Source organism: Eublepharis macularius, chromosome 4 (genome assembly GCF_028583425.1).
Source record: "Eublepharis macularius isolate TG4126 chromosome 4, MPM_Emac_v1.0, whole genome shotgun sequence".
Taxonomy (NCBI): domain Eukaryota; kingdom Metazoa; phylum Chordata; class Lepidosauria; order Squamata; family Eublepharidae; genus Eublepharis; species Eublepharis macularius.
This window is the reverse complement of record NC_072793.1, coordinates 118,956,471-118,970,891: the sequence shown is the minus strand read 5'-3', so window position 1 is coordinate 118,970,891 and position 14,421 is coordinate 118,956,471. Positions and strand designations below refer to the sequence as shown.

General features: G+C 40.4%; 1 protein-coding gene across 22 annotated transcripts in view; it reads right to left on the bottom strand.

The window, feature by feature from the left end:
- SLMAP (sarcolemma associated protein) overlaps positions 1–14,421 on the bottom strand; it is a 205,777-nt gene that overhangs the window by 55,964 nt on the left and 135,392 nt on the right. For all 22 annotated transcript variants that reach the window (XM_054975444.1, XM_054975446.1, XM_054975461.1 and 19 more), the window contains exons 7-10: positions 7,235–7,330; positions 6,881–6,952; positions 5,019–5,159; positions 1,641–1,778 (exon numbers count right to left, since the gene is read on the bottom strand). In XM_054975444.1, the coding sequence (XP_054831419.1) occupies positions 1,641–1,778; positions 5,019–5,159; positions 6,881–6,952; positions 7,235–7,330 (447 nt within the window). The remainder of the gene's footprint in view (positions 1–1,640; positions 1,779–5,018; positions 5,160–6,880; positions 6,953–7,234; positions 7,331–14,421) is intronic.

Below are 14,421 nucleotides of genomic sequence, written 5' to 3'. Positions count from 1 at the left end.
TATATTGGCTAATAATCTCTGGACAATGAAAAATGGCTCTTCTTAGGAGCTGTAACTAAACCTTGCAAATAAATCCAAAGCTGACAATTTTTATTAAGCTGAATGTCCATGTATTCCAATGTTAATCTTATGTGAAAATAATCCTATGTGGAAATAATGATTAAAGAAATAAGAACCAACTTTTGTAAAGGTTCCTCAGCTGGTTGCCTGCAGCCAATTCTTAATTGTCAAAGGACATGGGGCAGAGCAACCAACTGAAACCTCCTCTCTTAAAACAGAAACTGAACACATTATTTACTGTATTATTAAATAATGTGATATAATAAATATTATAAATAGAATAACACAATATTATAATGTTTATCATACTGTAATATACATTTCATGAAGGTGTAAAAAGAAAGAGGAAAACTGAATATAGAATCCTATTCTGTACTGTAGCATCAGTAGTCAAATATTAGGTTGAATTATTATTTCAAAAGAAAGGAATTTCATGAAATCCTTGAAAGAGCTGTATTAGCCAAAGAATCCCGAGGAAACTGTTGCATTTTGCCCTTTTTGTATTCTAATACCCATGTCAGCCACACAATAAATTTCACGAAGGATTGTGTGGTTTCTTATGCTGCCAGGAGGGTATCTAAAGCTCTCATTCTGTGGAAATATGACCATAAACTCTAAAGCTGAATTTAGCTGTTAGATGAATGAACCTCAGATTCATGTGCTCCCTCCTTCCCAGGAGACATCAAAGGTCAGCATGTGAGGCAGTTTCTGGGGATCAAAGAATGACAACCTGATTGACTCAGTTGCTCTTACTAGGAAATAGGGCAATCTTCCATTTCCTGCTAGGAGACACACGTAAGGAAAGAATGGAATATGGTTCTTTTGCACTCCACTAAGACCCACTGGTGTCAGCAGGGGTTGTAAGAGTGCTAGTGAGAAAGACAGACTATAAATAACACAGATGAAGAGCCCCAACACCTCCTAAGATACCTGTCTCATGTGACTGGAGAGCAGATTGAACCAATAGGACTCAGACCAGTACTTCCTTTAGCTACTGGGAGAGGTAGCTTTGGAGGCACAGGAATGCTGTTCTTTTGCTTTCTTACGTGCCCTACTGATAAGAGCCTGAAAGAGTCACCCACTCCTCCTGCTTAAAGTTGCCTCCCTCCAGAGGCAACTGAGCATGGCTTCTTCATACAGAAACCAATGGGGCTTGCAAGAACATGAAAAGAGTAGCCTTTTCTGGTATTGCAGAGGTTTCTGGGACAATTTCTCATTTCCTGTGGGAGGGCCATTGGAGAGGCAGCATTAAGACACTCTTTTGCACTGCTTGTTGCCTGTCATTATCAAGGGACTTAAAGAAGCACAAAAACAGACAGACAGCATGTGAACCTAAGAGTGGTTGATGAAGCACCAGGTTCTGCTTTGGCATCCAGACAACTATTCCTTCACTCTTTCTCTAGACTGGACCACAGTCCCCAAGGATATTTTATTTGGGACCCTGCTGATTGCACTATTGCTGCAACCAAGTCTACAGCCTTAGTGGCTCTGCTATAACCGCCGATAACATGCACATTGCTGTTCTCGTGTTTAGTGCATTATAGCATTTGGAATTATGAGCTTATAAAAATCATCCATACCTTTAGTTTGTCAGAGAGATCTTTAATTTCATTTACTGCTCCATTGTATTTGTTAGCTAGTTCCCGCAATTCTTCCTGAGTCCGTTCATTCATTTCTTTCAAGTGAGTACATTCATCTTCGGTGTTGCTTAAACTTCGCTGTAAGAATTTTAAAAATATATTTTAAACAGCAGTATTTCCTTTAGTCTCACATTAACAAAATGTAGAAGAACTTTAAATATGACAAGCAAGTAAACTGGCGATTGCTGCTTCTGCACAGGGACAATTCCCTGCTCTCACTGCTACTATGAATGCAGAGCTATTGACAGAGGCAACAGAGCTTCTACATATGAATATTCTACATGCTTTTGTTCCATTTCCTCATCCAATGACCACCACCATTCAGTATTTTATGATATTTTTTTAAAAACAAAGAGTAGTTTAAACTCCACAGAGGCATGATGCTATAGCGGTACGCCTACCACCACTGGCAAAAAGGCCAGCAGTAGCATGATGGGAAATAGTGAGAAAATGGCACTGGATGTGAAGGGTGGGGGTGGGGGTCAAAATACATGCATTGAAACATCCATACTGTGACCAGACTCACTTTGGGTATGATCTTCCTAGAAAGAGACTATACCAAAGCAGGTTTGAAAAAAACTACTGTGAAAGAGAATGAATGGTTACACAACTTTGTTGTGCAAAAATGTAATGGTTGTTGTGGATTTTCCGGGCTGTATAGCCGTGGTCTTGGCATTGTAGTTCCTGACGTTTTGCCAGCAGCTGTGACTGGCATCTTCAGAGGTGTAGCACCAAAAGACAGGGATCTCTCAGTGTCACAGACAGCCTGGAAAATCCACAACAACCATCATTCTCTGGCCATGAAAACCTTCGACAATACATCAAAAATGCAATGGTTTAAATCTAATTGAGTTTAAAAAACTATTAATTGTTTGATATTAAAGTGACAGCCAGAGGAATCCCTCTTTAGTTGTTCTTCTTATTCTAGGATACATCTGCCTTAACATTTACTGTGTAGCATCTAATAATTAGCAGCTCGAGAAACAAATTCCCATTGTTAGGGCCATCAGGTTTTCAGAGAAGAGGTCATACACTGGGTGCATTTTGCAGCAGAAGTGTCTCATCCAAGAAAGAAACACAATGCTGACAGTGCACTGTTGTTTTTGTTGTTGTTGTTGCATTTTCATTTGTTGGGAAAGTAACTTCCAACGTAAATCATCATTCAGCTATGAAGCTCAGTTTTTGGATCTGGGCAATTAACTGTTTGAGGGAGTTTCAAGCATAATATTAAGGTACACAGAGGATTGTATACTCATACACTTAGTCCCAATGGAGCAAATAACAACAACAACAACAACAACAACAACAACATTCGATTTATATACCGCCCTTCAGGATGACTTAACACCCACTCAGAGTGGTTTACAAAGTATGTTATCATTATCCCCACAACAACAAACACCCTGTAAGGTGGGTGGGGCTGAGAAAGCTTCTAGAAGCTGTGACTGACCCAAGGTTACCCAGGCTGGCTTCAAGTGGAGGAGTGGAGAATCAAACCCGGTTCTCCAGATTAGAGTCCTGCATTCTGAACCACTACACCAAACTGGCTAACAGCTACAGAGAATGGGGTTTGGTCATGAAAAAAATAGGTCAGTTGCAAACATTTAGAAAAATTGGTTAACCAATAAAGAGGGTTAATTTCACATGCTTAGGTTCAAGCATAATAAATACCAAAGCATGGTGTGGCAGTTTGTGAACAAGCCTCAGGAGGTTCCTGCTTTGCTCCTTCCCTCTCCTGTACTCCGGGTTCCCCCTGACACTTCATATTTATTGGCAACCCATAGCTAGCAGTCCTATGTAAACTGGGCACACCATGCTTGTGAAAATCACCTTGTTCACAAAATAAATAAATAAAAATCAGTATTATTCGTATCTGGGTGTCAAGAATGCCATAAATATTTGGTATTCCTGATATTTGGGTCCAAAAATACTGGTATAGTATTCAGAATTCAGAATATATTTGGCTCCATTATTCTCTATTGGAAACTCTTTCCAGAAGGCCAGAGGGCCATTTTTCAAGCAAACTATACTGAAATTGCAGGCTTGTCCATTAAAGCCCCTCCTCCAAGTTTTAAGTGAATTGGACCAAAGGGTCCAATTCGACAGGCTCCTAAACAAGCTGCCCCCAGCCACTCTCAATTGTTTCCTATGAGGCAGGGGAGACAAGGCTTTCTCCAGCACACAGGAAGTCTTAGTTAACACACAACAGCAATAAATGACCAACAGTCTCCCAATGCAAACAGAACCAACAAAGCCCACCAGAACCAACATCAAACCAGAGAATCCCACAATAAATGTCAAACCAGAGAATCCCATCCTCTGACGAAGCAAGCCAGCAATACCAACGCAGCAGCAGTCAGACCCAGCAATGGCATATGGTGAGCAAGTAACACACAGACACACACACGATAAGCCTGCCTCCCTCCCCTCTCCTACTGTTGTCTAGGAAGCCCGCAAAGAGGAGGGAAGAAAGTACTGCAACTTTTAAAATGAGATTCCCAGATATTCCTGAATATATTCTGATAATTCAGTAATGTAAATACTAGTTTATCCAAATATATCCAGATATACAATTCCAAATAGTTATTTTTCAGATACACATTTTTCAGGCATATATTCAGTATCCTCAAGGCAACTGAACACCTCTACGAACAATATGGCTCATTCATAGGAGGTGAATGGGAAGGGAGGAAGAAAATGAGTGAACAGGAGGAGGAAGCATCCATATCTAAGACTCATTCATGTCAGAAGAAATGAAAGCCTTTTCACATGGAGGTTGTCCTGTGGTTTGAGTGTCAAACTGCAGTGGGTTTTCTCTGAGCTTCCTCATGAAGTTATTTTCTGCTTGTTATCTTTCCATGGTTTCCTTGTCATTTCTCCATGCCTTCTCAAACAGCCTTTGATCCAATTTGAGAAAGCACAGAGAAGCAATGGGGAAACCAAAGAAAGACAACAAATGGAAAATGAGGAAGTGAGAAAGCTCAGGAAAAAAACCTGAAGTTCTGCAGGAAACTTTTGGAAAATCTCAGTGTCAGGAACTTCTCTGGTCACATGGCCAGAGAAGTTCCTGCATTCAAATAATGTGAAATCTCGTGGTTCCTCCTGAGGAAGGCAACAGGAGAGTGAATGCAGGACGTCAAGACAAATTTTTTTTATCTTCCTTGGATACACAACTTGGGAAGGGGGGTGTCAGATCAACTCCCTAATGACTACCACAAAACAAGAATATAAAAATGCCACGAAAAAGTTAAGACATATACAATATATGGCAACAGGATATTTGTATTTTGGGTATATTGCAAACATGTAATTAGATACCTCCACTTCAGAGAGTTTTCTGACCACTTCAATTTTTTCCTGAAGGACCCGCCTCAGGGATTCTTTGGCAGTTGTCTCATAATTATGCTTATCTTCCTGTAACGCTATAAGTTCCTTTCGTAAACTGTCTTCTGTTTGACTCTGTAATCAGAAAGATAAGATAGGAGATTTTAAAACCACAGGATTCTATTTACTTACACTAGTACCATGTTATGACAGAAATTTGAACTGTTAATAGTCCTAACTTTGCCCATAGAATATGTATCTTGTTCTCTTACTGACAGAACAACCACAAAACATTAACAAATCACTGGAGTGCTATTTTGACACCACTGGAGTGCTATCTCTGACTCTTAGAATACTGGTCTGTTTCAGTGATTCTAAGAAAGCACTGAGTGCACATTCCCAAAAACACCTTTCCACTGTTTTGTCAAAGGTGTGCTCCCCTCCCTTTTGGTAACGAGTTGACTACAGAAGGGAAAACAAATTAAGAAATATCCTTTCCTTATGTCAAGTTCAATTTCAGAATGTTGAGAATCTTATTTAAGTTTAAATGATGTCATCTGTAGTAAAAGAGATATAATTGGCTCAAGTCTTCCTAAGGCTCAAAGATCAATGTGTGCACTGAATGTTCCAAAGTAAGTCTCAACTTGAGGAATCCTCCATTAGTAAGTGGTTTCTGCAAGCAATATACAACAAGTGACTAAACTGCTGTTACTATGCTACCATCCAACAGCTTCATCATTCCTTACTACACAGCTCAACATCCCCTTATCAGGCCTTCAACCCAAATATCCTTATTCCTTCCAGCTTCGGCTGGTGCCACACCAGCTATAACCAAAATGTAATTACCAGAACAAACCACACAAGCTCGTATGATCTCAATATAATGTGACAGTTATTTGTTATGGCATCAAAACTCTGGAACTCTCTCTCTAGGGAGATTTGCCTATTCCTTTCCGTTGCCATATTCTGTCAGTGGGTGAAGATTTCATTGTTTCAGTTGGCATTCCCTCAGCAATCTCCTCATCCCTCCCAAATGTTTTAATTGTCTTTATATTTTGTATTTATTTTAAGCTCTGGCTTTAAACTGTTTAGAGATGTATTTGTGCACTGGTTTTAATGGTTTTTAAGAAAATTTTAATCTGTATGTTTTGATGTGTTAACCACTTGGGTAGCCATATTGGGATAGAAAGGCAGGGCAAAAACCTAGTAAGTAAGTAAGCACGGAAACAAACAAACAAACAAACAAACAAACAAACAGAAAGAAAGAAAGAAAGAAAGAAAGAAAGAAAGAAAGAAAGAAAGAAAGAAAGAAAGAAAGAAAGAAAGAAAGAAAGAAAGAAAGAAAGAAAGAAAAGCAAGTAAGTGTTTTAGGGTAACACAGATGGATGTGTTTTTGACAGCCATGCCACTAGTCTATCAATTCAGAGTGCATTCAAGAATACTTAACATTGGAAGGAAGCTATTATACAAGTCTACAATACATTGATAATTAAAACACTGTGTGTAGTCCTGGTTGCCACCCAGAAGGATTTGGTAGAATTATATAAAATGCAAGGGCAACTTAATATGGGGGAGGGGGGAGAAGAACACTTTCCTCAGGAAACAACTCAAGCAGGTTTGAGATGAAGGCTCACATAGCATACCGTCAAGATTACAACAGTTTCACATTTCTTTTTAACTATTTAATGATTTGTTTTAAGTGGATTGTTGGTAGTGGAAGCTGCTGCACTGAAAAACACAATATACTTAACTCCATGTTTCATCAATATGTAAAGCGATTAATCTAGGCACCATTCAGATATTTTTAAATTATTCTAATCTCAAATGTTAGAATTTCACCCAAGCAAGCTACCTACTTTTGAACATGCTTGTAATTGGTTTCCCATAACCTCTAATCTTGATAGTAGCCTATCTTCATCTATCAAAGCCTGTTAGAAAGAAAAGCAATACATTCTTAAATTAATAACATGTGAGAGACAGCAAACACAGAGAGGAAGCATTTCGTAAGAAAATTCTTTATCTGAAGCAGATCGTCACACAGCATATGCTTGGCGGGTGAAGCAAGATGCCAACAGATGAACACAACATATGCAACATATCATTGGACTGCTAACTATACCAGCTTCAAATGCAACTGATAATTCTTATAAATAAATGGGTATTCTTTTTTCTGCATGGCAAGCAGATTAAAGTGAAAATGCACAAAATACCTGCCAACTAGTATCAGATGCCTCTTGCGTGACAGCAAGCAATCGTTGTAAGGTGGCCAGCTTCTGTTCCAACATTTGTTCCCTATGTAAGGCCTCCTACATAAAGCGCACACACAAAAAAAACCTTTGAGTAATTTCAAATGGTATCAAAGTTATATGCTAACACAACCTAATACTTTGGAGCATTGGCCATCTAACATTTAATTGGTTGAATACACTCCTTTACACATTCAGAGAAAATTTCATCTGAACAGGTTACAATTTTAGATGTAAATGTAACATTTCTTATATGTACACCTAGAAAAGTATTATATGAAGTGGCCCTTAACATTAATAATCCATTTTAATCAAATCAAATGATTGGTGTTTTAGCCCATAACTGAATACTCTGAGTAACAGAAATTTTTCACAGAGACTTATGTAACTTTCCCCGCTGTATCAAAAGGAACTTACAGCATGGAAAGTGTTAAGGGATTTTTAGGGGGCCTCTTCTAGAATCTATGTGTGAGCATATTCAAGCAAAAGACACACAACAGGCAAATTTGCCTTGGTAGGCAGATTCTTTCTCCTTAACTGCAGAAACTGAACTACAGGTCAGCTCAATCTTGCAGTGAGGCAAGAAAGTTTCTTTTTAACTATAAACATTTTCTCTTGTTTTTACTTTGTAACTAAGTTTTAGCCTTGGGAGAACAGTTTCCCAGAGAGGTCTCAAACCCATAACAGAAGTGTGACTCCAAGCATTTAAGATGTTTACATTACAGTGAGATCTGACTGTCCTGTTAATCAGGCTTGTTGGGTGCCATGTATCCTGGGAAAGGTAAACAAATAGCAATTATTTGGTAAACAATTAGCACTAAGGGTATACAAGATTCTCTGATCCAGAGGAGTTAGCCGTGTTAGTGTGTAGTAGCAAAATCAAAAAGAGTCCAGTAGCACCTTTAAGACTAACCAATTTTATTGTAGCATAAGCTTTCGAGAATTAAGTTCTCTTCATCAGATGCATGATCCGAACCAGTGGGGAACACTTCAATCTACCAGGACATTCCACCAAAGACTTAAAGGTCGCTGTGGTTCAACAGAAACCTTTCAAAAACAAAATCCAACGGGAGGCTGCTGAATTGGAATTCATATGCAAATTTGACTCTGTCAAGCTGGGACTGAATAGAGACTATGAATGGTTATCACATTATCACAGGTAACAGATTCCCTTTACAGAGGCGTGGTCTGGGGGAGCCCAGTGACGCCTGGTGTGGGCTTTCGGGGATCACAGTTCTCTTTGTCAGATGCAGCTGGCAGGGAGAGCTGTGGTCATCGAAGGCTTATACTACATAGGAATTGGATACTTTCACTGCTACAAATGAATACGGCAAACTGACTGCACACCAAAAGGAGATGTTTACATTTCCAAGCAAAGGAATGTTTTGACTGCCTCCACGCTAATTGCATTCTGTCTCCTTGTGATATATGACCCCTTCTTTCTCCCCTCTCATCCCTCCTCTTCTGTATTTGACCAGTTCGGATCATGCATCTGATGAAGAGAACTTGATTCTCGAAAGATTCTCTGATGTAACTGGTCTTTATGCATATATTCTAGAAAGGATATGCGTCTGAGGGTTCTTACAAAATAAAGCTCATATCTCTTTGTATCACTGTGATTGGTGTCTTGAATCTATCTGGATAAGTGGTAATAGGGGAACATAATTTGCAGCAGAGTACTATTACGAAAATTCCCCTATGAGTTGGTGCTGTGCCCATTGTTTGAACCAGGTTTTCTTCTGTGTTGATTTTGGGATGTAAAGCCCTTACTGAATAGCAAAAAAGCAGCCACAAAATAAACTCTGGGACCTTTCCCCTCTAACTTTCTGGTTTCCTGCACTGACTTGCATGAATTGTTAACAAAATTTAGTGACCCTCCAGTGATATACAGAGAAGCATTTGTTATTTTATGTCTGGGGATTGGGCTTTTCCCCTGGTTTTGATATTATGTTAAATTTATTTGGGAATTATTTGACCCTCTGAGGTCTTGAGACTGATAATAGGAAACACTTGTTTCCTTGTCTCAATCTGGCTTAGTCCTCCTGGATATCAAAAGGAATTTTAAAAATCCTTTCCCAGCAACACATTTAAAATTTCTCTTTATCAATAGCCACTAGGTGGAGTACTTTACCCTTCTCATTTAATATGTCTGTTACCAGTAAAAATTATACCTTATTTTTAATCAGTACAATATAAAATTGCCCAAAATCAGTTTGCAAAAGTAATTTTGCATAGATAAACACTACAACCAGAAACTTGCAAACTGTCATAGAGCTTCCTGAAGTCAAAACCTCCATGGAACATGCAAGAGAAAACAAACTTACAAAGCTCATTCTTGTCAATGGCTCAGGAAGAGATAGATCAAAGGGGAAAAAAACCAGGGCCCACAGAAGGCTTTAAGTGCCCTCAGTTTGGTACTGTATGGACAAATGTATTCTGTAACCTCTTAAAGTTAAGATATAATAGAATGTACAGTTTGGGGAGTTAGACTGGAATACCATTGTGGAGGGATGTATTTGTTCATTATCATATTTGTTGGAATTTTCCTGGACATTCTATGAACATGGGACTGTGCATGTGCAGGCCTGCCAATCAGTAGTTTCTGTAGCCTTAAGCCTGGAAAAGGGCACCCTCCCCTTTCACAATACCTGCACGGCTGTTTCCCACCAAAACAGCCCACGCTCTGGGAGTGGTGCCACCCTAACCCTCAGTTTCTCCTGAGTTGCGGGACTCTCCACAGTAAGTAGTGATGAGCACTCAGCAGGGCAGGAGGGAGGGTATGTGTGCCTGCACTGAAGACCTCAATGAAAAACAATTACACGTAAGTGCAAGCCTGTTTTCATTGTCAGTCTTCTGTGTAGTCCCATATGGGAGTTTAGCAAGCCACTTACCTTAGGAGGAGTGAGACTCTTCACCAAAACAGAGATTGAAGCACCACTTGACCCAGTGCTGCATCCCTCCTGTTACTGACATCCAGGGTACACTATCTTATGAAGCAAAATAGAAAAGAGTCCAGTAGCACCTTTAAGACTAACCAACTTTACTGTAGCATAAGCTTTCGAGAACCACAGTTCTCTTCGTCAGCATCTGGACATCAATTTGAACACTACCAGTAACAGTAACCATTATGGCTCTATTGGTTTTGCTGGTGGGAGCATATTATAGAGGCCTCTGAGGAATAATTTAGAGGTGTAATGCGAGAGGATAGTTTTCTTACCTACTGGGGCATGCAACACATATATAACTGCCTTCCTGTTGAACCTTCCTGTTTGAGGCTCAACAGGTAGTGCACTAACACTGCAGCAATGGAGCACATGTGAGGAGTAAGTCCCTTATCCCTTGCCCAACTCATAAATCTATCCTACTTCTAGGCGTTTGATAACCTGGTGTTAGGCTTTCTGTCATTCAAAATGACTTCTGCTATTGGAAGACTTCTGCTACCGGAAGAAGGGGAGACTAGCCACACTGTGAGTCTCAGTTTGAGTATATCATGAGAGGTCTGGCTTGATTGGTAAGTGGAGATAACGATACTTGGCCAGAAGCAGCAACTGCCGAAACAACAGCGGATGTGGCCAAAATGGTACTACTACTATGCAAGTGGTTTTGTCTGTCAGCATTTTGTGCTGGGGAACCAAGGGTAAGGGAGGGAAGGTATAAAACAGGATTCCTAACTATCTGGTCTGAAATGCATCTCCTACAGATCTTAGATCTGTTCTTCCTTGGGAACAGAACATTGGAGCTCCACTATTCTGTCTGGTTGCAAAGAGATCTATTTCCAGTGAACACCAATGATTGAAAACTTGCTGTTTGTACTCAGACACTACTTGCTGTATGTAGTCGTCCTTCAGGGACCACCTGTGAATGGTAGACCCCAACCTGCTCAGTCTGTCTGCTATCATGTCTGAAGTGCTGGCAATTTGGACCGCCTGTAAGGAGACCCTATGTTGCATAGCCAAATCCTAGATCTGAAGGGATTCTTTGCACAGGGTTCTTGATGCTTTGTCTCCCTCTTTGTTTAAATAAAATATAGCCATGCAGTTTTCTGTGTGTATTTAGACTCTTCTGTTGCAAAGGAAGTAAGAGCATAATGTATGGCATGCAGTTCCAGCACGTTGATATCTGATTTCTTTTCTTCTATCAACCAAGTACCATGAATTGAAGTATACCAGATAATATGCCTCCCATCCCTCCAGTGAAGCATCAGTGTTAACTGACACATCAGTTTTGGGAGACCCAAATTCCACTCCTTTGAACATGTGAGTATCTTATCACTAAGCCACCACCCTAATGATCTGATTAGGGATGGAGTATTTTCTCGCTTGCAAGTGTACCACAGGGTTATTGTCTGAAAGGAACCAAATTTGGAGTTGTCTCATATTTAGTCTTGTCAAAGGCATCATGGCAGTGTTGCTTGGATCTTCAATGTGAATTGTTTTAGGTGGTTAGCCATGTTGGTCAACAAGAGAACAGCAGGATTTGAGTTCAGTAGCACCACCAACAAGATTTTCAGGGTTTAAGCTTTTGAGAGTTACAGCTCCATTCTTTAAACACACCTGATTGGAATGTACAGCCAGACACAGAATGCACTCATGCGTATCTTTCATGCCCTCTCTGGTGGGAGGAAAGCTTTGTTCAGTGAGGCCTCTAGAATATTCCCTATGAACTGTACTTTCCTGGAAAGAATCAAGTTAGACTTTTTAAAATTGATCACCAGACCTACTTGTTCACATACTCTTACTAATAAGGTGATGTGACTTTCCAAATCTTCTCTGGAGTGTGCTGAAATCCGCCAATCATCCAGGTACAGGTAAATCAAGCACCCCTGTGTTCTCAAGAAAGCAATTACCACTGCTATACATTTGGTAAAAAACCCTCAGAGCTGTAGCTAAGCTGAAGAGTAAAACCTGGTATTGGTAAATCTGTCCCCCAAACTGGAACCTCAATTTTTTCCTGTGAGACTGATGGATAGAACAATGAAAATACATATACTTTAAATAAAAGACTGCAAACAAGGAGCCAGGGAACAGGAGCTGTAGGACCATAGGAAGTGTGATCATTCTGAACCTTTTACCCTAATGACTTACTCAGATCCTAAGGTATAGAATAGGCTGAACCCTCCATCCTTCTTACCTGACAAAAGAACCTTGAATAGAATCCCAATCCAGATTCAGAATCAGGGTCCTATTGTACTTCCCCTTTATTGATGAATGCTAGATGCTCACTTGCTAGCTCAGGTGATGTGTTACCCATAGCTTTATGAGGGAGATTCAGACACAATGTATGATCAAATTCAATTTTACAGCTATGTTGAACTATCTGCAGAACCCAAGCATCCATAGTGACAGATCTCCATCCTGATAAAAAATGGGGGAGTCTGTTTCCAAACACCACCGGGATTCTCTCCTCCAGTAAGAAGAGTTGCTTCTGACTTTGAGGTGGGTCCTCGGGGGCAGAGACTTGGCCACTCTGTCTCACATTGTGCAACGTTTTCCTCCTCTGATGTTGTGCTTGGGTTACTGGAAATCAGCAGTGGTGAGGATACTGCTGGTACTGGTGATACAGCCGGTACTTAAACTGACTCCGTATTGCTGTTCTCTGCCAAATGACCTGAAGCCCGACTATTGTGAGGGAGTATAATCTGACTAGCTGTTGGGTCTTCCTTTTTTGAGACAAGAGTTGAGAAAATAGAGTTTGGCCTTCAGACAGTATATCCTCCACCTTGTTCCTCATCTCTACTGGTAGTGCAGTGAAACATAGCCAGCCGTGTCTTCTGAAGACTATGGAAGATGCCAAACCCTCGTACATGCATCGGCCACATTCTGCCCTGCATTAATCTGCTGCTTGGAGAGATGGATCACCTACTCTTGGATGACTCTGGCCAGGGCTTTTTGATCTTCAGGTAAGTGTTCCTTATATGCATCCATTTTGTTTCATAGAAATATTTGGTAGGCTTCCATTATAACAGAGTAGTTTGTTATTTTGATGTTAAGGGCTGAGGAAGTATAGATTTTCCTCCCAGTTGCATCAAGCTTTTTCCCTTCCCTGTTGGTTGGTGTAGACTGTAGATATCTGGATTGCATTTCCTCAGTGATCAGTGAAAGGGAGGGGGATGAGTGAACATAAAAGCATAGTTAATTCTCCATTGTCCTATAAAGCACCATTGTTTTCTTAGATGTCCTTGGTATTAATGCCAGTCTCTCACAAAGGTTGGTCATCAATTCCACAGATCCCTCAATCATAGGAAAGGCAATATTAGCCAGATTCCCAGAGTACAGATGTTGAAGGATTTTGTCCTTCAGTTTAGGTTTAGCAGAAAATATGTCTATGCCAAGAGATTGAGCCAATGGTCTGCATAGAAGTGAAAATCATCTGTTGGAGAAACTGGCTCTCTCTCTCCTATAGTCTCATGAGATGAAAGGTTGTAAGGGACACTCGGGCTCGAATCCAAAGTACACTGCTCCATGTCCAACACTGATAATGGAAAGATCATCAAAGACTGTGGAATACAGTGAGATGGATGTTGATGGGTCACAGGTTTTACCAGATCCGACCAACTCTGGGCGGTAGACTTCCCTTCTGTTAGTCCCGCTTGGTGGAGGCATACAGTAAGGGTACCAAGTAGCACATTCATGATAGCAACATTCCTGATGGGGTACCTTCCTATGGGCCTGACACTTCAATTCCAGACAGAGGCAGATCAGCTTGCCTTCCTCCTCCAAAGAATAGAGCGATGAAGTTTGGGGATTTCGATGATCTCCAAATCATCTTCAGCCAGTTCGAGTGTAGTGGCCCAGTGATGGGAGTCTACTTTGTTTTTGCCCTTTTCTTGGGTGGTTCGAAAGCTCCATGAGCAAATGATCTCAATCTCTCAGGAGCCAGATGCAAGCGTGAACCCCCTAGTGTGGGTGTCAACAATGGGACCCTTGAGACTAGCTCCAAGCCAACCTCCGTTAAAGCAGCAAACCAACAGTGGAAACCACACCGGAGGGTCCAAATAGATTACAACAATAAAGTAAATATTTGTTCTTATCTTCTGTGCTCAGTGAACCTCAATATACATATTAAACAATCTAATTCAAAATGCAGAACAATAATTCACATTCCATACAGTGAATAATACATATTTTTAGTAATTTTCACAAAGACGATTC